This window comes from Gasterosteus aculeatus, chromosome 5 (assembly GCF_964276395.1).
Source record: "Gasterosteus aculeatus chromosome 5, fGasAcu3.hap1.1, whole genome shotgun sequence".
NCBI classification, from domain to species: domain Eukaryota; kingdom Metazoa; phylum Chordata; class Actinopteri; order Perciformes; family Gasterosteidae; genus Gasterosteus; species Gasterosteus aculeatus.
The window spans coordinates 17305888-17327239 of NC_135692.1; the positions used below are offsets into that span (position 1 = coordinate 17305888).

At 44.5% G+C, this 21352-nt stretch overlaps 1 protein-coding gene across 5 annotated transcripts; it reads left to right on the forward strand.

Moving 5' to 3' along the window:
• Positions 1–7: 7 nt before the first annotated feature.
• On the forward strand, positions 8–21135 carry prkg1b (protein kinase cGMP-dependent 1b). 5 transcript variants are annotated; one of them, XM_078102687.1, is made up of 18 exons: positions 8–398; positions 5846–6012; positions 8884–8997; positions 10465–10570; positions 10991–11054; positions 11175–11252; positions 11329–11423; positions 11554–11619; positions 13078–13152; positions 15551–15647; positions 16667–16845; positions 17320–17409; positions 17488–17629; positions 18230–18393; positions 18484–18606; positions 18682–18744; positions 18830–18896; positions 19297–21135. In XM_078102687.1, the coding sequence occupies exons 1-18, from the start codon at positions 31–33 to the stop codon at positions 19393–19395; spliced, it is 2157 nt and encodes a 718-aa protein (XP_077958813.1). In that variant the 5' UTR covers positions 8–30; the 3' UTR covers positions 19396–21135. The 5 variants fall into 5 exon arrangements, with proteins under 5 accessions (XP_077958813.1, XP_040032628.2, XP_040032630.1 ...); XM_040176694.2 differs by having other exon boundaries at positions 13–398; positions 16667–16806; XM_040176696.2 differs by lacking the exon at positions 8–398 and adding an exon at positions 2031–3681 and having other exon boundaries at positions 16667–16806.
• The last annotated feature ends 217 nt before the right edge of the window (positions 21136–21352 follow it).

A 21352-nucleotide genomic window follows, 5' to 3' on the forward strand; every position in this document is an offset into this window, starting at 1 on the left:
AAACACCTTCATCCTAAACCAGGTTCTCTCATGAGGACAAATCCAGAGGCAAGTATCTACTTTATTATCGGTTTTGTTTGTGTCCCCCGCGTCCTCCTCTTCCGTCCTCTCGGACCAGCGGGCTCCGGGCGGAGGATGAGCGGGCTGCAGGCGGACTGGTCCCGGCTGCTGCGGCAGAAGGAGGAGCGGATCGGGCGGATGGAGCAGAGGCTCCTGGAGAAGGAGGACGAGGCGCTGGAGCTGCGGAGGAAGCTGCACAAGTTCCAGTCGGTGCTGCGGCGCCGCGGCGTCTCCGGGGCGGACAGCTGGCCGGAGGGCCGGCGCACGCAGCGGGCAGCCGGGGTGTCCGCGGGGCCGGTGGAGCAGACGGAGATGCGGAGGTTCTCAAAGACGCACAGGTGAGCTGACACACCTGAGACCCGCCGCCGCGTCACTTCCGCTTCCTGCTGCTCCTCTTTTTCATGATGTGACTTTAACCTCTTTAAAGTGTACAAATCATTAAGAAACGAAACAAACGACTTAATTTAGCATTTGGAGTTTTAACCTGATTTCTCCCCCTTTACATAAATAAAGATTTATATAGATTCTATTTTTCTACCTGTAAACAACGTGTCAAATGTCTAAGAATACATTATTACTCATAAATGTTGAGGCGGATTTCTAACATTTTGCATGTATTTCCTCTTCAAAGTGCATAATAAATGAATTTGAAATCTATCTTTATAAAGTATCTTTATTTGATTTGAACAAGTAAAATACACGAAACCAACGGAAAATGTTCTGTAACACAAACTGCACATTAAACACAATGATTCTCTTTTTTATGTTTTATTCCGATTATTCAGAGGTGGACGATGACGTAGTCTGACGTAATGACGCTGACCCGCCGACAGGGGGCGTCACCGGACAACTCGTTGATTCTACTCCTCATAGATGGATAGATAGATACTTTATTAATCCCCAAAGGGACATTTTGTGTATAGCAGCAGTACAGTAAATAAAGTGAGAAATGAAAAATCCACAATATGTACAGAGTACAGTAGAATAAAATAAAATAGCAGAGCAGAACAAGTGAAAGGAGTTGAACAGTGTATAGTGTTCAATTCAATTCAATTAGAAAATGAAGTGAAGACAGTAGGCTAGTGTTGTAGTTCAAATTAAGGTAATTAGCCATCATGAAGAAGATCAAGAGCTTAAAAGAAAATCTTTCTGCTGTACAACTGTTCAACCTTTGAGCTAATACGTGTTTATAAAACCAACATTTATGAAACCAAAAGGTTTATTTTGCAAAGTGTCGCGATAGAAGGGAACACGCGTGAGAGAGATGTGACAACATCACTACATATATCCATATACGTCATATATTAAAGAAACAGTCCTTCCAGGGGCTTAAAACCACGAAGGACTCCACTTGTTACCTTGTGTGCAGTTTGTGTGTAAAGCTTACAGGGGTCAGAGGTCAGAGGGAGACGCGTCTCTGATGTCTCTTTGGAGTCATTCTTTTGTCTCTTGATTGGTTTTAAGGTTGTTTTCTCTCTGATGTCTTTTCTGTCCCTTTGTAGAAGAAAACGTGATGTTATTGTTGAAGACTGAAGAGTGATTGATGTGAGAAGTTGAAGTTGATCAATGATGATCAGAGGGATTAAACTGATACTCTGATGCCTTCATGTCGATCAGCTGCTGCCAAAACAGCACAAACAAAACACGAATTTGAGAAATAAAAGACCTTCTGGTCCAACAGACAAACAAACAAAAGCTAGAGACAGATTGACGGAGGAGGAGGAGGAGGAGCACAAGGAGGACGAAGAAGAGGAGGCGGAGGAGGAGAAAAAGGAGTGGTTGATGCAATCTGATGAAGGAGGAGGTGATCTGATGAAGGAGGAGGTGAACTGATGAAGGAGGAGGTGATCTGATGAAGGAGGAGGTGATCTTGTGAAAGAGGAGGTGATCTGATGAAGGAGGAGGTGATCTGATGAAGGAGGAGGGGATCTGATGAAGGAGGAGGAACCGGAGCGGCTCCCTCGTTTTGCGCGCGCCCTCCTCCGGTTCTCCTTCAGACTGAAACGGAAACTCACGCGCGCGCAGCGATTCACGCTCGTTCCTTTCGGATCCGAGTTTTGTTTTTTGCAGCGCGGGTCTCCGTGACGCGAGGAGATGGGACTGGGTCCCGGAGGTCCCGGAGGTCCCGGAGGTCCTGGATGTCCCGGAGGTCCCGGATGTCCCGGAGGTCCCGGATGTCCCGGAGGTCCTGCAATCTAACGCTTGTTTTTCACACTTTTCTCACTTCGCTGCTCTGCGTTTTCCTCACGCAGATCAAAGTTGTGAAGGTTGTCTACAGTTTCCAGACGAGCTGCTGGTTGTCCCCGAGTCTCCAGGAGGTTTTTAACGCTTGTTAAAAGCCTGATTTTCAGCTTCCGCCCTTTGGAGGATTCCCACCTGAATGTAGTCGCTCTTCTCTGTCTCTGAACCTGCGGATGTGTACTTTTATTCTGCGGGACTTTCCACTCACTTTGCTTCCAGAGCACCGGCTGCTTCACCTGTAGGAGAAGAAACCCTGGTGGTCCACAGCAGTTTCCCACTTGATCGCCTTCAAATCAGAACTTAGTTTTGAGGAAGGAGAGAAGGAACTGGGAGGACTGGTTACTGGTTCTGGTTCTACACACTTCTCCTCGAAGTTTGCTCAGTGTCTTTTCTTCAACATCTAGAATGACACATTTTCACATCTCTATGAGTCTCTAGAGGAACCCGGGGATTTTACGGACTCCAGTATGCAAAACCTTGAGGACCCAAGAGAAGGAAACAGCTGCTCAGTATCTGGAGGAACCAAGAGGAGAGTCCAAAGAGCCCATAAACCAGAAGAACCCTACCTCCATAAAGAGGTGCTCAGAGAAAACGGAAATCTAGGTAATTTCGTAAGTATCTTAAGAAACATAATGCCGTTGAAGAGCTGTTGAGAAGCTGTAAACTTCCTGTAGAACCATAAAGATCCTTGAAAAAATCCATCTGACGATCAAAACCCAAAGGACTTCTGACAATCTCTAGGATTGATCCAGGAAGGAATTTATAAACAACTTCAGGGTACCTTAAGACTCTTGAGCAATCTCTGGGTTTTTTCTAGAGCTTAGAGGGACCCTTAGACCCCCCAGTAATCCTGGAGGGCAAAACAAACTTCACAGTACCATCAAAAATCCTAATAAAGTGAGGAAACCATGAGGCCAATTAGGGATATGAAGAACACTGAGGAACCTGAATCGTAGGAAATCTGCAAACGTTTAAAGACCTTTAGGATCCTTGAGGTTATGTACTTTAAGGAGTCCTTCGAGGACCCTCACACTCCGGAGGAACCCTGAGGACCCCCCCAATGGGCACCCTGCGAGACCTGCAGTACGCCCTGCAGGAGAAGATCGAGGAGCTGCGGCAGCGCGACACCCTGATCGACGAGCTTGAGCTGGAGCTTGACCAGAAAGACGAGCTGATCCAACGGCTGCAGACAGAGCTGGACAAGTACCGGTCCGTGCTGCGGCCCGCCACGGCCCAGCAGGTCCAGGCCCAGCAGCAGAACCTGGTCCCGCAACCGGACCAGCACCGCAGCAAGCGGCAGGCTATCTCCGCCGAGCCCACGGCCTGCAACATCAGCGACCTGAGCCACGTGACCCTGCCCTTCCATCCCAAGAGCCCCCAGTGAGTCCTGTTCAACATGTCATTGCTATTAAAGAAAATCTGATCGCTAACAAAGCTGAAGATTGTCTTACTGTAGGTCTACTTGTAGCTCGATATTAAACTGAACTGTAGCGGTGATGTAATGATAATTTTACTTTTCGACTTTTCAAAAGTAAGTGTTAATCTGAGGTGGTTTGGTTCTTTAAGTGAAAACAAAGCTTCATGTGTTCAAGCTGCATCGTCCCTACATGCTGATTGACAGGTCTCCACCACAAAAATATACAGCGTCTCTACGTCCTCCCTGGTCCTTATATTGTGACTTTGATTGCGAAAAAGACAAGATGGCGGCGGACATATTGGCAAGTTGAGGCCCTTCACCACACCTGTACATGTTAAAATCAGACAAACATCTGTCCTTGTTAGAACCAGAAAACATCTGTTCTGCCTGTTAGTACCAGAGAACATCTGGCTTTACTGGTAGTGGTAATGTGTTGTTGTTATCTCTACTCTTCATATGTGTACTGTTAAACTTTTCCTGGTATTCATATTGGAATTATTATCTAGTTTCTTTAATAACGAGGACAAATCTAGTTAATGAAGAAGAATTAATAATAATCCCACACGTTATACAAAAGTGAAGTACTATACTACATTAGTGTAGTACTGCTTAAAATACTGCTTTAAAAGTATCAGCATCTATTTCTCAGAGCAAGTATTATGATGCGTGTGGTAAGCGCCTACACAGACACACACGTAGACACAGACACTCAGACATGCACAGCTCTACACAGGCAGCTGACAGCGTTTCATTTACAATCCCACAACTTGTCACTGCTGTTAGTGTCCTGCAGCTGGCCTGTGTGTGTGTGTGTGTGTGTGTGTGTCCTTTGATAACATAAAAAATGGTATTACAGTGTGTGTGGGCTTTGTCACCCACCAGCTGTCCTGCTGTCTGCGATAACGCTTCGTTGGCGTCTCCAGACGAGTTCATGATCGGCTGATAATCACAACGTTTCTACTTTTGGCAACAACATTTCTTATTGAAGCCACACCACAACAGTTCTACCTGTAACAACATTTCTACCTGTAACAACATTTCTACCTGTAACAACGTTTCTACTTGTAACAACATTTCTACCTGTAACAACATTTCTACCTGTAACAACATTTCTACCTGTAACAACATTTCTACCTGTAACAACATTTCTACCTGTAACAACATTTCTACCTGTAACAACGTTTCTAGCTGTAACAACATTTCTACCTGTAACAACATTTCTACCTGTAACAACGTTTCTACCTGTAACAACATTTCTACCTGTAACAACGTTTCTACCTGTAACAACGTTTCTACCTGTAACAACGTTTCTACCTGTAAAAACGTTCTACCTGTAACAACATTTCTACCTGTAACAACATTTCTACTTGTAAAAACGTTCTACCTGTAACAACATTTCTAGCTGTAACAACGTTTCTACCTGTAACAACGTTTCTACCTGTAACAACGTTTCTACCTGTAACAACGTTTCTACCTGTAACAACGTTTCTACCTGTAACAACGTTTCTACCTGTAACAACGTTTCTACCTGTAACAACGTTTCTACCTGTAACAACGTTTCTACCTGTAACAACGTTTCTACCTGTAACAACGTTTCTACCTGTAACAACATTTCTACCTGTAACAACATTTCTACCTGTAACAACGTTTCTACCTGTAACAACGTTTCTAGCTGTAACAACGTTTCTACCTGTAACAACGTTTCTACCTGTAACAACGTTTCTACCTGTAACAACATTTCTACCTGTAACAACATTTCTACCTGTAACAACGTGTAACAACGTTTCTACCTGTAACAACATTTCTACCTGTAACGTATCCGCCTGCTTTTTCCGTCGATGTTTCTCTCCAACCTGTAATTTCCTCCCCCTTCTCCATGTGGACTTTTCCTTATAGCCTTACTCCTTTAAGTTTTTCTTTCGGACCCCCCGCTCACCCCTCACACTTCCAATTCCAATGCATGTGACTCAGTGATGCAGTAATAACACCAGGGTCTACTTTGTCACCCAGTCTCCAATTTACATGCAGAAACTGAAGCTGGGTTGAATCTGCCTGTGCAATCAGTGTTTACTCTGTTAAAACTGCTGATGTCTCCTCGCCGTGTCTCACTACCTTGTCTCCCCTCAGGTCCAAGGAGATGATAAAGGACGCCATCTTGGACAACGATTTCATGAAGAACCTGGAGCTGTCTCAGATCCAGGAGGTGGTGGACTGCATGTACCCCGTGGACTATGGAAAGGACGCCTGCATCATCAAGGAGGGCGACGTGGGCTCTCTCGTCTACGTGATGGAAGGTGAGGGTCTGGTCGCCATGACAATGAGAATCTGTCTCAGCTTCGAGGGTTTGTCCTCAATGTTTCTGTCCTTTTTAGATGAGGACTTTTACTTTGAAGGGTTAGGGGTCTTCTGACCCGTCCTGCTGATCAGCTGTTGGCCTCCGTCCTCACTAACCACATATTTTGCCTTTATTTAAAGCCCTCAGAGGAAACGCCCAGAGGAACCAAAGCTCCTCTCATATGTGAAGAAGCTGCAGTTACGAATGAGTCTGTGTGAAAACAACTTCCCTTGTTGATTTTATACCCAAATGATTCAGGAAATTAAGAGAAACAACCAAAAATAGCTAATGGTGTCTGGTGAGGGAAGGATTCTGTGTGTAATATTTGATAAATACCTGTGAACCGTTATTCATGCCGATAGACCTTTTTGTACTCATCCACACGCAGGCAGAACTTGTGTGTTTTGCTCGGGAGGAAGCGGGAATTGAACCGCTGACCCAGAACTTCTCTGTTCTGTGCTGTGATATTTATAGATGTTTATGGCGTGTTTCATAAGAGGCCTGTTTGGTAATGCCCTTCTCCCACTTGGACCCAGTTTGACTTGATGTTATATTTATGGATATGAGAATGTCGTACTTTTCTATAAAGGACAGACTTGACGTGTCCCCCGGCCCCCGACCCCTTGTCCCCCGGGTCCTCCGTCGCAGTGGGCAGTGCGAACCAAGTGGTGACATTAATTTAAATATAAAAGTCTGACCCGCCGGCAGCTTCTTCCCTGCAGAATCCTCACAATGTAGAAGAATTTCGTGAATGCGAGACAAAAAAACCAACCTTAAAACCAGGGTTTCCTGAATGGGGAACGTGGCTGTGCAAAGCGAAGCTACACAACAAGCAAAGAACAAACTAAATAAAACACAAAAAACAAACATCATAAAAAGTGTCAGAAATACACAAGAAAGCAGATTCATGATGAGCCAGAGAGTGTGTGTCTTTGTGTGTGTGTGGGGTGCAGATGGCTCCTTAATATAACTTGTGTCACAGGAAGAGGAAGTGATCCATGAAAACAGACCACAATAAAGATTTGATAGTGTGTGTGTGTGTGTGTGTGTGTGTGTGTGTATGTGTGTGTGTGTGTGTGTGTGTGTGTGTGTTATAAATACGACCTTCACTAATCGTGTGTACGGAGGACGAAACAGATGCAGCAGCTTCATCTCATTATGTAAGACGCACACACACACACCCACACACACAAGTCTCTCCGGTGGATGCGGTTGGCATGGCAACCTGTTCGGTGACCATATTTGGGATTCCTAATGTTTTTTCACAGTTCAGAAATTTGGAATCGGTTCACAACGAAAGGCGGGAGATAAGAATACGAGTGAGAAGAGAAAGGAGGGAAGGATGTGTGATGAGGAAAGAGGACAGGAAGCAAGGGCAGAAGCGAGGAAATATTGTAAGCAGATTGTTGGGTGAGGGTTAACCCTCACCCAACAATCTGTGTGGTAGTTTTGTGTCTCTTTCAAAACTTTTGGTCCCTTTTCAGTTATTTTATTCAAGCCAGCTTTTGAATCCTCTCCAAGGCTTTAAACCAAGGAGCCAATATCTCTGACCTCTGTCCTCCGATCTGACACGTGCGACGCGATTGGTTGATTAACTAAATTGTCCCGGAAGAAAATCTTTTTTGTTCTGGGACTAAACAGGTAATTATTGATGTGATTATTATCCATAGACACTCAATGATGAAAGAGACAGAAGACAAAGTCTTGTCTCATATACTATGTGATTATCAAACTGTTAAAGTTTAGTGAGAGGTGTCTTTGTGTCTTTAATAGATACGTCTGTGAAAGACAGACAAAGTGTCCTGGACTCCTTTGGTTTAGTTCTTTACTTCACCTACAATCTCTGTCCGTGGTGCTGAGGTTTGAGCAGCTGGTTATTATTGTTAATACTATTGTCTATATCATGTATAACTGTAGATACAAATAGTGTTTATAAATCTACTCTGAGTCAAAGTAGCACAAAGAGACACAAACAGGTCTGAGAGGATCAATATTATGATCAATATCATTTCAAATGTCAGAGCGTGTTTGAATGTTAACGCACATCTCAGATACAAAATAGAATGATAGATCGTGTTGTTGTTATGTTGATGTTTTCCTTTTGGAGAAATCATGGTAACCATGGCAACGACAAGTTTATTTCACCTTTATTCTACTTCACTTTCTGAATCGTTCTGATTTGCAGTCGGAGCAGAGCGTCAAATGATCATCTTTTATACGCACACTAATATTTGTACAAAACGTTTCTCAAAATCAGCTGATTGTGAAACATTACTCCTGGGCCCGGTTATTCACAAGGTTTTATCCGGATAAAATTGATCCGGATTTAGTAATCCTTTTTTTTTGCGATCCGTGATCACGTAATCCATCTTACTTTTATGGGATCAGTTTAATACAGATATTTTGGATCAAAGTGATCCAAATCCTACAAAAAAGTTCTGAAAAACCCAAACTAAAGGTTTGATCCGGATTGGATTACGTGATCTAATCCGATTATGTAATCCGTTTTTTCTTTTGAAAAGTCCATTTTCAAGATTTGATCCAATCCGTTAACCAAAATCCTAGTGGATTACTTTTGAAAAACCGGGCCCTGGAGTCTGAGCTCCTGATCCAGGTTCCAGGATCCAGGATGAGAATGGGAACCAGGATCAGGATCAGGACTCAGGGTGACTCAGGTTGCCATGGTAACTGATGCTGAACACCTGACCCCCGCTGACGAATCAGAGCTCAGTTTTTTAAGATAAAACTAATTTTGTAAGAACAAACAAGCAACATGCTGACTTCCTGTTTAAGACCTCCAAAATAAAGGTTTGTTCTGTCTCCGGCTCAGAGGGGAAGGTGGAGGTGACTAAGGAGGGGAAGAAGCTGTGTACGATGGGTCCAGGCAAAGTGTTCGGGGAGCTGGCCATCCTCTACAACTGCACCCGGACGGCCACCGTCATGAGTGAGTACTGACCCGTGTACATGTACCTGAGTATGTACATATACCAGTGTATCTGTGTGTACTACGCGCCCAGTGAAGCTCCTCTTCCATACGGCTGAAGTGCTCGTGGGGTTGTGATGTGATTCTGAGGCGGCGTCGTCAATAACTGATTATTAATTAGTCTTTAACGAGCAAACGTTTTATCTCTCAGAATTAGTCCCAAATTAAAAGTGTTAAAGTGTCTGAACCAATGAAACATCAACTCAACTCTTTAGTGAGTGTGTGTGTCTGTGTGTGTGTGTGTGTGTGTGTGTGGGCCGTGTGTGTGTGTATGCCGTGTGTGTGTGTGTGTGTGTGCCGTGTGTGTGTGTGTGTGTGTGTGTGTGTGTGTGCCGTGTGTGTGTGTGTGTGTGTGCCGTGTGTGTGTGTATGCCGTGTGTGTGTGTGTGTGTGCCGTGTGTGTGTGTGTGTGTGTGTGCCGTGTGTGTGTGTGTGTGTGTGTGTGCCGTGTGTGTGTGTGTGTGTGTGCCGTGTGTGTGTGTATGTCGTGTGTGTGTGTGTGTGTGTATGCTGTGTGTGCCGTGTGTGTGTGTGTGTGTGTGTGTGTGTGCCGTGTGTGTGTGCCGTGTGTGTGTATGCTGTGTGTGCCGTGTGTGTGTGTGTGTGCGTGTGTGTGTGTGTGTGTGCCGTGTGTGTGTGTGTGCCGTGTGTGTGTGTGTGTGTGTGTGTATGCCGTGTGTGTGTGTGTGTGTGTGCCGTGTGTGTGTGTATGCCGTGTGTGTGTGTGTGTGCCGTGTGTGTGTGTGTGTGCCGTGTGTGTGTGTGTGTGTGTGTGCCGTGTGTGTGTGTGTGTGTGTGTGTGCCGTGTGTGTGTGTGTGTGTGTGCCGTGTGTGTGTGTGTGTGTATGCTGTGTGTGCCGTGTGTGTGTGTGTGTGTGTGTGTGTGTGCCGTGTGTGTGTGTGTGTGTGTGCCGTGTGTGTGTGTGTGTGTGTGTGTGTGTGTGTGTGTGTGTGTGTGTGGGGGGAGACCTCCAGCTTTTTTTTGTCAGTGCTTCCTGGTGTTTGGCCCTTCTGAGCCGCGGTTGCCAGGCAACACCATCGGCTGCAGCCAATGAGTGAAGCTCTGGCATGGCGTGCGTCTCTTGGCAACAGGAGGATTTGTTTTTCTTCTTTCCTCTCGTTATCTTCACGTTGACACACCGAGCGGTTCATCCGCCCAGAGCTCGTGAATCAGCGAGATGAGTTCACATGGAAATAGAAGGGAGGAAGTGAGTATCAAGCGAGAGGAAGTAACGACAAGGAGGAAACTCAAAACATCCAAAAAGACTTCCTGAGGAGACATCTAGCTGAGCGAGACATGGTTGGACACATTCACAGAGGTTCTGTCCACCACTTTGTGGACCATGCATAAACACAGAGAGCAGGAGATGATGGTCACTATTAAAGTGATAATGTACACATTGGTTATTGATGCATAAAATGTTTCAGCGCTGATGCACGTGAAGCTGTGGGCGATCGACCGTCAGTGTTTCCAGACCATCATGATGAGAACCGGACTCATCAAACACGCCGAATACATGGACTTCCTCAAGAGGTTACCCCGTCTCCTCATTCTGTCACTGCCCCGCCCCTTACTTCACTCACCACGCCCTTTAAGTAACAAACCCCACCCCTTTATGAGACCAACGCCACCTATTTAATAAATTAACCCCTCCCCTTTAAGAGAGTAACCACATCTTTCAGAGACCATTGGCACCAGACAAACACCACCCCTTTAAAAGATGAACCCCACCCCTGAGTTCATCAACTCCGACCACGCCCACTTAGCAGGCGCACGTGTGTCCTATCTCGTATCAATGTTGGTTGTAAAGCATATAGCCTATGGCATGCTGGGAAATCTACAGGGATACATTTTTTGTTTCTTCTTTCCAAACCTTTTATTGGATCAATGCGTGATAAGTCTTTATGAGGACACAACAGAAACACAAGGATTCAGTTGTCTGTCTCTCTGCAGTGTCCCCACATTCCAGGGTCTCCCGGAGGAGACGCTCACTAAACTGGCTGATGTAATGGAGGAGGTGAGACGTGTTCCAAAGCACCTTAAGACCACCTGAAACACCTCAAGACCATTCAACACATTCATTAAACACCTTAAAGTACCTTGGAAACCTTCTTCTTCTGTGGTCTTCTGTGGTCAGACTCACTATGAAGAAGGAGAGTTCATCATCAGACAGGGAGCCAGAGGAGACACCTTCTTCATCATCAGCATGGGAAAGGTAACCACTCCCATGTATCGATTAGCAAACTGATCAGCTGACTCGTCCTCATCCGCTGTCAATCACACATGCTCAGGTGAACGTGACCCAGGAGGATTCAGCCAATCAGGAGCCAGCTCACCTCAGAGTGCTCAGCAGGGGAAGCTGGTTTGGAGAGAAGGCCCTGCAGGGGTGAGACCATGTGACCTCTGACCCCACGACCTGAGGCTCCAGGCTCCAGACCCCACCCCCTTACAGTGTGTGTGTGTGTGTGTGTGTGTGTGTGTGTGTGTGTGTGTGTGTGTGTGTGTTGGATTCACAGTGAAGATGTGAGAACAGCAAATGTCATCGCCGCCGAGGCCGTCTCCTGCCTGGTCATCGACCGAGAGTAAGACACGCACACACAGACACACACACACACATAGACACACCCAGAGACACACACCACAACACAGACACACACACACCCAGAGACACACACCAATTTTAAGTAAAGTAACTAAGTACATTTGGTACACCCTTGAGGTACTTGTACTTGTGATTACACAGCGCTTATCTGACAGTTTTAGTAACTAAGCGTGTTCAGACTATTGTTACACACTCACACATTCCCCGTTCAGAGGTGAGTCACTTGCTCTGTGCACACGCTGCGGCGCCCGCCATGCCTGCTAACCCGCTACTGCCACCTACTGGCGGACATTAGTGCTGCAGGCAAGCTCAGCAAGTCACACAAAGAGTTCTACACAATAACCAAAAGCAACCCAGTGACAGGGGAATAGTACTAACTAACACAAATAAAAAAGAATTAAAAAATGTCCAGGGTGCCACACCATTCATCGTCAAACTACCATTAGAAAAGTCCTTAAAGTGATCAACACATTGATGATCAATAACTGCATTATTAGACTTCTATTTACCGGTTCGGTTCTACTGCCCCCTGCTGGTCCTCCGCTGCACAGACGCACACTCATGATCCATAACGATCGGATATTAACACACAAAGTGATTCCACCTGAGAACACAATACTCAATATATTCACAATATTATTATAGGACCACAGTACACATGATAGAGTATTTGTGGTATACATGGTGGTACATATTACTGTGTATACTGCAGAATATATAGTAGTACATATTACTTTTTACTACGTATTAGAGATTATAATACGGGTAGAGGAAATCCAGCGTTCTGATTGGGCGATAACGTACAGAACCTGTTCACATTGACCCGATTGATCCGTATCACTGCGCACAGCAACAGGTTGGATTCTGTGCGACTGTTAGTTGACACGGTGGCGATCGCTGAAAAACCCCGAAAACCCACAAATAATCAGTTTGATCGGTTTGATCGGTTTGATCCATTAGATCAGTTTGACAGTTTGATCGGTTTGATCGATTTGATCGGTTTGATCGATTTGATCGGTTTGATCAGTTTGACAGTTTGATCGGTTTGACAGTTTGATTGGTTCGATCGGTTTGATCAGTTTGATCGGTTTGATCGGATCGCACAACGTTTGGTGGATACAAGTATTTAGTGCCGATAGGCAGCTGTTTACTTACTATTTATAATTTCACTGGTAACCGTGTTATAAAAGCAACAAGGTACTTGAGGCTGTACTTTATCGGCTCTATCTTCTGCGTCGGACCGAACAACACGCGAACTGTTTAGTAGCAGTAGCAGAACATACTGCAGTACAAGTTAGTGTCGTATTATCAGATTCATAAAGTCGTTGAGTAAAGAATGTCTTTCTAGCAAAGAACATTTATTTAATCCCAACTGATGGTTTTTTGTGTAAATAAAAAAGATAAACATGATGATTAATATGATTCATTTTTCTCTCAGCTCCTTCAACCACCTGCTTGGAGGACTGGAGGACGTCTCCGTCAGGGGACACGAGGACGCTGAGGCCAAAGCCAGGTGGGCTCGTCGTCGTCATGGAAACGCCAAATAAAGACACGGTTATATGTTGAGTTTGAGTCCGTGAATGTATTCTCTCATTGCCCAAAGTTGAAATAATCATTAAACATAAAAATCTATTTTTTATCCATTTTTTTAACTATCTGCCATTTGATTATGATAGAAATCAGCCTGATTATTATCATTATTAATAACTTCATTCTCTCAATATGCACGTCAGCAGATTAACTGACTGAGTTCATTTTAACAAAATCATTTAAAAATAGAATCATACAACATAGAGGGATGAATAGAGAATAGGAGATTAAAATAACAATGTATGCAATTTAAAAACGCTGTTCAGGAAAATGAAAATGTTTAAATAGGGGGGATGAAGACAAGATGATGAAGATGAAGATATTCCTCCGATGGTGTATTTATAATAATAATAATAACCTTAAAACAGAGGTCTGGTTTGTAATGTTATTGGATTTCCTCTAAAGAAAAACATGTTCATTTAACTAATTATTCTTTTTTTCTATTATCTGCTTTGCTTTGCGCAAGGGCACTAGGGCAGAGACAGTGGAGGTCACATAGAAAGATTCCAGGAAACACATACACACAAAACACGTACACAAAGACACTCACACATACACACACACGTGGTATTCAGAGGTCTGATCTATATATGAATACATATATAAAAATGATACATATATATTTATATTTGTATATATATATATATATATATATATATTATTTATATAGTATATATACAGGTAGAGATTAACATGACTCATGATTCTGTCTCGGTTTTCGGTCACCTCCTCCAAATCCTGAAGTGGCGTCTTTAGTCTAAATGCTCCTCTATGTTCTCAAGCTGGTCTCTCAGCTACATTACATTACATTACATGTCATTTAGTGGAGCTACATGTATCAGAGTCTTCTAGCTCTTGAAGCAGGTTCTACATTTCTGAACCTCTAGCAGGTCCTGAAAGTTACGGTCTGGTACCTGAACCAGGACCAACGTCGGCCCTGAACCAGGCGTGCTTGTATTTGCTCCTCAATGATCCTGAACATGCGTTCAAAAGCGTGACTGCACACAATTAGCTTTGTCTGCGCCGGTGGTTCATCTTCATTAACTTTAGCGGCATTTCTGTCTTTATTTGAAGTTTATTTCATGTGTGGTGATCAAGAGCAACGAACCTACTATGGTCCAACGAATTGGACCATAGTAGGTGGACTCTGGTTGGATCGGAGGAGGTGGACTCTCAGTGGAAGTGGACACTGTTTGGACCAGAGGAGGTGGGCTGTGTTTGGATCGGAGGAGGTGGACTCTTTTTTGACAAGAGGGATGGGGGGTTGTCTACATCATGATGCTCAAACACAGTCGCATATGATAGACAATCTTTCCCTCTTGTAACTTTTTAATGTTCAGATGTCGGCCATTGAATCCGCCATTTTTATTCATTATGATGCGAGTAAACAAATTGCACAACACGAATGTATATTGTTTTTTGTCATGTGGTTGTGCTACAATCCTTTAGATGCAAAATAACAATGAATTCTTCACTCCTTGAAAATACTGCTCACTTTAAAGCTGCCGAAGCCTTCGTGTCCTCTGGCTCGGAGGTTGGGACGATTTGTCCTGCCGTCCGACTGATTCCCCGGCGGAACCTCTGAGCGATTTTTCTTGGGGCTATAAATACCAGCAGGGTCTGGTTACTCCCTGTAGGACTCGGCGCAGACGTGGACCCGTTCTCACTGAAAGTACGGACCTCTCTGAAGCTTCCCTCAGTCACTATTTCAGTTGGACTTCTTCCCAAAGTCAGAAGTCCACACATCCGGAGTCTGGATGTTCAGAGCTTTAGGGAAAAAGACCAGACGTAGAACACCCACGAGACGAGAACCTTGGATTGGCCCGAGCTCCGCCATGTGAGCCTGAGGTGGAGACTTCGTCCCCAAGTTTGAAGGATTTCCATGTTGTCCCCAGAAGAAAGAACCGGACCATCAAGACCACGTGGTGGATCGAATCCAGCAGTTTCTCACAGCAGCTGTGCCATCAGAGGCATTCTGATGAGGGGTTGGACTGAAGAGAAGAAACCTTGATCTGTGAGCAATAATTGTGAGTAAGCTCTTTTTGGAGATGAGAGAGTTGTTTCTCCTCCCAGCGAGGCAGCCGAGACGGCGTCCCTCCAGCCCCCCTGCTCCATCCTCCTCTTCCTCCACCCTCTTCACCTTCTTCTCCATCCAAACCTCCGAGAAGTTCCCGTTCTTCCGCGTGGTCAAATGCTGCAGGTACAGTTTGATGCCGCCACAGTCGATCCAGGAAGGTCGGCTGAGTTCGCCTGCTCCGACGCGTTGGAAGTTCTTCTTGCGTACGGTCAGTGAAGGCCTCCCTGTGTTTGTGTGTCTCCAGGTACGAGGCGGAGAACACCTTCTTCTCCAGCCTGAAGCTGAAGGACTTCAACATCATCGACACGCTGGGAGTCGGCGGCTTCGGACGCGTCGAGTTGGTACGTCGAGGTTAACACCATGTCAGATCATGTGACGTGTTGCTGGTACTCTCTAGTATAATGGCCGGTTCAGGATTCGATGTGTTCAAACTGAAAGGACTTTTCCAAAGATAATCTCTAGTGCTTTAAAAACACTTTTTAAAAATAGACCTCAGGTCAGTTTCACATGAAGAATCTTGAGATTAAGTTAAAGATCAGTTTGAGTCCAGTTGTGTGTGTGTGTGTGTGTGTGTGTGAGAGCTATTTGCAGTAACGTTCCACTGAGTATCAGTGCTGGTAACTGGAAACCATCATGTGATTCAGTCCGGCTTCTCTTGGGGTTCTAAGAGTTCAAATCTCTTAGATTCATCATCATCATCATGAATAAATAAATCCTGTCCACTAATGAGTTGTCTCCAGTAAATTGTCTTCATTTGTCGTAATGAGCTTCTCAGATCAGAAGCTTCCTTTGTTCACATTCCTGCATGTAGTCACTCACAGTTCATGAGTGGTGAGATGGAAGGAGACGTAGGAGGAGGTGTGACGTAGCGGTCGGTGCACTCGGGTTTCTCTGCAGCAGCAGGACGTGTTCAGGGTACTGAAGGTCAGAGGGGAAGCCTTGCAGAGGGTTTACCCAAGAACAGGAAGTAATCCCCGCTGAGGGTCTCCCATCATCCCTCTGGAGATATTTTTGGTGGACGAGTCAGAGAGGATCTCTTCTCCGATGAAAATACTGACCTTTGACCTCCAGACTGCTCCACAGGCAGCTTCAGGGCAGCCGCCAGGCTAGCGGTTTCCTATCTTTATGTCTAAGTGGGGTCCATGGAGGATTGAGTCATGTTTTATTTCCACTGCAAATGTTTGTTGCTCATGTTTCGTCCAGACAACTTTCAACCTCAAACAGATATCAGTGAAGATTTAAACCCAAGACTCAATCAGTCTCTCCTTGCTGCTTCGTTAGGTTGAAACTGCTTGATCAAATTCAAACAACTAAACATGTTAGTGTGATATGATACAGATGTGTTGGCATGTGTCTTCAGGTGCAGTTGAAGAACGAGGAGGCGAAGACATTTGCCATGAAGATCCTGAAGAAGCGACACATCGTGGACACGAGACAACAGGAACACATCCGCTCGGAAAAACACATCATGACCGAGGCGCACTCCGACTTCGTCGTGAGGTCAGTGCCCTCTAACAGGATCCTGGCTTTCAAAATGAAGTGAGAAATCCTTCTGGGGGTTTATATGCAGCATTTTTTAAAATATGAATAAAACTTTAACTGGAAATACATTTTTGATTTGTTTCTAGCTTTAAAAATTGAATAAAATTAGAATATAAAAGACTTGACTAGAATTTTATTAACCATGAACTAAAAATAATGTCTCCTTATTTACATAAAACCAGCAAAAGAATTCTATAAACCACACAGAATAAAAATGAATGAAACATTACGTGTCATTTAGCTGACTTACTTACATTTTTAACCCGTGGTTTCTACATTTTGCTCGGGGAGCTATCAGGGGTTGGGTGTCTTGCTCAGGGACAGGAGACATGGGACATGGAGCAGGCAGCGTTCGAACCACCAACCTAGAGGTTCCCGGCGCTCCCTCTCTGTTCCGTGCAGCACCGTCGCCACGTGACCACCTTCCTCAGTGGTGATGATCGAAGGTCTGATGAAGTGTTCTGTGCTCAGGTTGTACCGGACCTTTAAAGACACTAAATACTTGTACATGTTGATGGAGGCCTGTCTGGGAGGAGAGCTGTGGACCATACTGAGAGACAGGTGCACATCTCACACCTCTCTTGTTGGAGTCACGTCGTATGTTGCTACATCGACTGGACTGTGCTTTGTGTTTCTCAGGGGCTCGTTTGAGGACTCCACCACCAGGTTCTACACAGGCTGTGTGGTCCTGGCCTTCGCCTACCTGCACGCCAAAGGCATCATTTACAGAGACCTGAAACCTGAGAACCTCATCCTGGACAGCCGCGGATACGCCAAACTGGTGAACCCGTGTTAATTCATCAAATACATTTTCAATATATATATAACATTGTATATAATCCCAGTTTAGCAACACAATGCACTGTCTGACAGCTGTACAAAACGCTGTGAAGGAACGATGTGGTGTTTTGTCCTCTTAGGTTACGGTGTCTGATATTTAGTAAGCGGTTTCAGAGCAGCAGCTTTACGAAAGAAGAAATCATTAAAACCTGCGTTCAAATTGAAAGAACAAGAGCAAAAGTAGGAATAAAGTTCTATATTGCAGAAGGAAGAAATTATTGAACTATTGAAATGTCCTTTTTTACATACGTTCTTATGAATTCTTAGTGGTATAACCTCTCATAATGGCATGTTATACCACTACAGTATACATGCCTTACTTTGCTAAATCAAACATGTTTAGATGTTAAGAGAGTAAAAGGAAAATAACGCCTCACGCAACAATAAGCTTCAAGAGTAACTGATTCAAAACGGCATCTCAAGATTTAGGGACATTGACCCTTTAGACTTCAGTATTTTAAACCAGGTTCTAGTTTGCCGTGACCCATCAAGAAATAGGAAATGTTATGCAGAGTGTTGAAGCGATCAATTCTTTTTCTAGGTGGACTTTGGTTTTGCCAAGAAGATTGGTTTCTGTAAGAAGACGTGGACGTTCTGCGGGACGCCGGAGTACGTGGCTCCGGAGATCATCCTCAACAAAGGCCACGATGTGTCTGCAGACTATTGGTCTCTAGGAATCCTGATGTACGAGTTGCTGACCGGCAGGTGAGGTCAAAGACGAAGAAGCTCGGTTGACTCAAGCTCTGCTTGATCGGTGTCCTATGATGTCACACGGTGTCCTCCGTGTGTCTCCAGTCCCCCGTTTTCAGGTCCGGATCCAATGAAAACCTATAACGTCATCCTGAGGGGCATCGACATGATCGAGTTCCCCAAGAAGATCCCCAAGAACGCCGCCAGCCTCATCAAGAAGCTCTGCAGGTAGGGGGCGCCATTTACCTCGCCGCTCACGTCACCTGTGGAGTCAAAGCTCTGAAATGTTTCTTGTGTCAAAAGAGATAATCCCTCAGAGAGACTTGGAAACCTGAAGAACGGAGTCAAAGACATCCAGAAGCACAAGTGAGTTCCTGACACCTGATTGGCTGTTTCAGCTCAGCGGACATCGGAATACAATCTAAGAACTAACTTGTCTCTCGGGGTTCAGGTGGTTCGAAGGTTTTAACTGGGAGGGTTTGAAGAAGGGAACTCTGACTCCTCCCATCACACCCAATGTGAGTTGAAGTTTAATTCATGTTTGAACAATCAATGGACTGAATTCTAATAATTATGTTTAATAATTCAAGAATACATTAGAATTATACAAGAAATCATCATTAATTAAATAGCCTACATTTGATCATATTTAATTTTTTAATGTATGTAATATAGTATTTTTAGTATATACTTTTTATTATTTAGTAGCATTAAGAAAAAGAAACTAATTCCTGATTCTGGCATATCAAGCATATTACTTCAGGGCCCAGTTTAAATCGGATGGAATAAGGTCATACCACCGATCCCTAAAGCAAGGCACTAACCTGCCATGCAGAGTTTCCTCAGGTCTTTGACCAGCCTGACATCTGACACGTCTACATACGTTGAAGGTGTTTGACTCGGGGTCGTACTTTCCAGGTTTCCTCTCCGACCGACACCGGCAACTTCGACAATTTTCCCGAAGACGCAGACGAGCCGCCACCAGACGACACCTCCGGATGGGACTACGACTTTTAGTCGGGATTGATACCCGAGTGAGGTCGGAATCCGAGGCAAAGGAGACTTCTCAATGGGGCTAATGGAAGATGAGCTTCACGAGCCACCTGGAGGACCTTTTCACCCCAAGTAGCCGACTGTGTCCTGAGTTTTTAGAGCCTTGTGGGATTCAAACTCCCGATGATTTGTCGCCACATTGTGCCCTCGTGTGGTTCATGCTGAGTGTGAGGAAAGGCGGCGGAAGGGACTCCAATCAAACTGGTCCCTCTACCTGGAGGAATAACTAACCATCTGATAAACATCTGATGATGTGTCTCCACAGTCCAGGGAGGACTTCTTCCTGAAGTCTCTCAGTGGAGGAAGAAGGTCCGAGAAATCTCTGAGTGACAAATACCTGCTTCAAAAGGTCAATGAAGTCATCCTCTTGATTTTAGTAAAAGAACTCTGGGACGAAACCCCTCCATGTCCCAAATAGAAATAATCGAGTCCATAAATCTCTGAAGCTCTTCAGTCTAAATGTTGTCGCCAGAGAAATCTCATTATGAAATGTGCTCAATGGACCCAGTGAGAGACAGTAGAGACAGTAGAGACAGACGAGCCAACGTGGCTGTAAAGAAGATGGCCGATCTCATAACATCGGACAGCCAGTGGAAAAACGCTGCTCCGCTGAGGCTGATGCTTCACACAAGGTTACGGTCACACAACTACTGCTGCCCGATTCTGGAAGTCCTCAGGTGCTGATCGGACCACGTGGACCCAGTCATGGATCTCTGTATTTGGGCCAGAAAACCTGAGGTCACCGTGATGCCTTCACTCGTCGCTCATAGCCGAGGAACTCGTAAGTCGGGTGTAGCGGCAGATGACGTTTTCTGCTTTTAAACTTTCCTTTTCCATCCTTCTAATGGAGTGAATCTGTGCATCACTGCATACGAGTAGATGTTCTCTACATATTTCCTTCATTTGTTTTCTAACACACGCACAAACACTCCTTTTTCACACACACATTTTATGTTTATTATCAGCTCTGTTTTTCATGGTGTTTCAAAGAGGAACAGTGGAGCTGCTTCATGATGGATCCTCCACATGTCCCACTTTCTAAAGCTGTCTGTTGAATTGTTTTATGTGCAGGTCAAGGTCATGTGACCCTGAGCTCCACAGCCTCTCCTGAATCCACCAGATTCTTCTGTTTCCATTTTCCAAGGTCCGCCTGTCTGTCTTTCAGTATCTTGTGGCCTTTTGGCAAATCAGCTTCTTTTTCTCTGAATGTGGCACATGATGTTTTAACGTTTCAGAACTCTGCATGAAAAAGGTTCAGTTTTCACCTCCAGAGGTCAGCTTCGATAGGTTGTTGTTGCTGAGAATGAGAGATTAGCCTAGCTTAGCATGGAAGCTAGCTTAGTGTTTTGTTCCCAGTGAGCGCAACAACCAAACACACCTAATGAAGTATCTTGATTTAGTGTAGAAGTAGTGACAGTAACCTGTGAATGCCCAGATGTGGATCAATATGTCAACTTTGCATATTGTTATGAAAAGGAGAAATATTAATGTTCATATTAATTTTTAGTGATATTTTGTGGTTATGAGATTCTATGATAAAGTATTGCAGATTTATTTGTATATAGGAATATGGTATTTAATGAGATCTCAGCTGTTAGTATTGTTGTTATTTTTGAGTCTCTCTCTGTTTTAAAAAGCTTTATGAGCTTGACTGTTTAAGTGATTTCGTTTTAAATAAAGGCTGTAAAAAAAGAAGAAACAAAACTGGATGAGTTTACTTACTTTAGCCTGAAGAGTATGACGGGAAACAAGGTTTTTGTATGTGCTGTTTAAACGGTATCATCAGAACCTCCATCAGAGAACCAGAAGTGTTGAGACGTGGTGGAGCAGCAGGAGAAGCTCCACAATGACGGATGGAGCAGATCCTCTGGAAGTTAAAAGGTTAACAGCCGGCTCCATCCTTTTTTATGAATGAGACACA

What these genes read in the sequence shown, in the direction of transcription:
- prkg1b (XM_078102687.1), top strand. Translation starts at nt 31, where the DNA reads ATGAGGACAAATCCAGAGGCAAGTATCTACTTTATTATCGGTTTTGTT. An exon ending in TCTCGTCTACGTGATGGAAG is followed by an intron (nt 6,013 to 8,883) that starts GTGAGGGTCTGG and finishes TCTCCGGCTCAG; the next exon opens with AGGGGAAGGTGGAGGTGACT. An exon ending in CTCCTCCCATCACACCCAAT is followed by an intron (nt 18,897 to 19,296) that starts GTGAGTTGAAGT and finishes CGTACTTTCCAG; the next exon opens with GTTTCCTCTCCGACCGACAC.